This window comes from Penaeus vannamei, chromosome 12 (assembly GCF_042767895.1).
Source record: "Penaeus vannamei isolate JL-2024 chromosome 12, ASM4276789v1, whole genome shotgun sequence".
Lineage (NCBI taxonomy): Eukaryota > Metazoa > Arthropoda > Malacostraca > Decapoda > Penaeidae > Penaeus > Penaeus vannamei.
This window is the reverse complement of record NC_091560.1, coordinates 31,602,816-31,604,411: the sequence shown is the minus strand read 5'-3', so window position 1 is coordinate 31,604,411 and position 1,596 is coordinate 31,602,816. Positions and strand designations below refer to the sequence as shown.

The 1,596-nt window shown below is 40.7% G+C and overlaps 1 protein-coding gene across 1 annotated transcript in view; it reads right to left on the bottom strand.

Annotated features, from left to right (window-relative positions):
• Positions 1 to 270: 270 nt before the first annotated feature.
• Positions 271 to 1,596, bottom strand: part of LOC113802543 (voltage-gated chloride channel TMC4) — an 11,489-nt gene continuing 10,163 nt past the window's right edge. Inside the window, exons 6-7 of the mRNA XM_070127696.1 lie at positions 1,373 to 1,596; positions 271 to 1,162 (exon numbers count right to left, since the gene is read on the bottom strand). The exon at positions 1,373 to 1,596 is cut by the window's right edge and continues 1,128 nt beyond it. Of these exons, the coding sequence (XP_069983797.1) occupies positions 907 to 1,162; positions 1,373 to 1,596 (480 nt within the window). The 3' untranslated portion in view covers positions 271 to 906. The remainder of the gene's footprint in view (positions 1,163 to 1,372) is intronic.

Sequence of the window (1,596 nt, the reverse complement as noted above, 5' to 3'; positions counted from 1 at the left end):
ATAAAAATAATGAAAATAAATAAATAAATAGATAGATAAAGATAAATAAAAAAGTATACGATTATTCATAGTGAGTCTGGCCGTAGGGCTAAAGGTTCAAAGTCATGTATGGGACTCCACCTGCATCAAGTGAGCTCACTGATAGTTAAAGAGAAACGTAAATAAAACTGAATATCCTTCTCAATGAACCCTTTGATTAAACTCTTTGGCTTCTATTTACTTAAAATTATTGCCATATGTATAAGGAAGGTCGTGACACAAGAGCTTGCATATACTTTATTCATAAGATAATACATCATATCATTATGAAGAATCATCAATAGTCATATTTCTATCAATCAAAAACTACACAACATTGCAATGCGTTTATTTTTTTATAGTTACCACCGTCAAGGATGTTAAGTTTTTGGTTGCGCTGGTTAGTTTATTCGTTCGTTGGTTAGCAAGATATGAACAGATTTTTATTTACTTATTTTACCAGAGGTGTAACTTAGTCCAATTTAGATGCCATTAGATTTGGTGGTTATCCAGATCCAAATCCAAATCCAGGAGTTCTTTGAAGGCTTCATAGCATTGCGGGAGAGACGACTTTAACTTTTTGACACGGATAATAATAATAATAATTATTATTATCATAATCTTTAATGTAATTCTTCGTGTGAATATTTTATTGCATCAGTGAATCCATTGCCTTGACAGAGGTATGCGCTCTCTGACTGCTTCTAGTTCTTATAGCGTCTTTAGTTTTGTAGTTTCTTTCCTTCCTACAAGCAATCACATTTCATTAGCCTTGTGATCGTAGGTCCAATAATGTATAAAATTACAGGGATGTGTAGTAATAATATTTTTAGTACCAAAGTATTATTACAAACGAATAATGATAATAATAGTGACAATACAAGATTCTCAGAGGGTTTTATTCCTCTTGAAATAGATCACGGACTTTAACCCTTTCTCTTCCCGGCGCCCATTTTCCAACCAAGCCTCGCGTTTCTTCCTGAAAAAGGCCTTGTCCATGGCCACCTCCTTCAGCCGGTCTTCAAGGCGCCTGATGACATTTTTGCGGAAACTGAGGACGAGCAGGTAGTAGGTCGCGAAGCAGGTCAGCGCCCCCGCCAGCGCCAGAGACACCCAGAGGTCGTCCAGAGCGAATAGTACATCTCTGTGGATGGCGTGAATATATGAATATAAATGTGCGTGTGTGTGTGTGTTAATAATAATGATAATAATATTGATAATATTAACAATACTAATGATACAGTTGCTGCTGTTGTTGATGATGAGACAAAGCCAAACAAAAAGAAAAAACTACAAATGATTTTCACACAGCCTCCACCCCCCCCCCCCAACCCCTTAAAACCCGTAGATTTACCTAAGCGAGCCATTCAGGTCGCAGACGGCGCTCGTGAGGGCGGACCACGCGACCCTCAGGCCCCTGAAAGGCCCACAGCCCGGAGACGCCGGGATGAACACGAGGACCGTCACCGCCATGGCCGCCGCCGCCGCCCAGGACACCGCCATGGACACCATGAACATACTGGAAGATCTAGAGGCCTGGAATACATGCGCGGAGGGGCGCGAGATGACGAGGGCGTC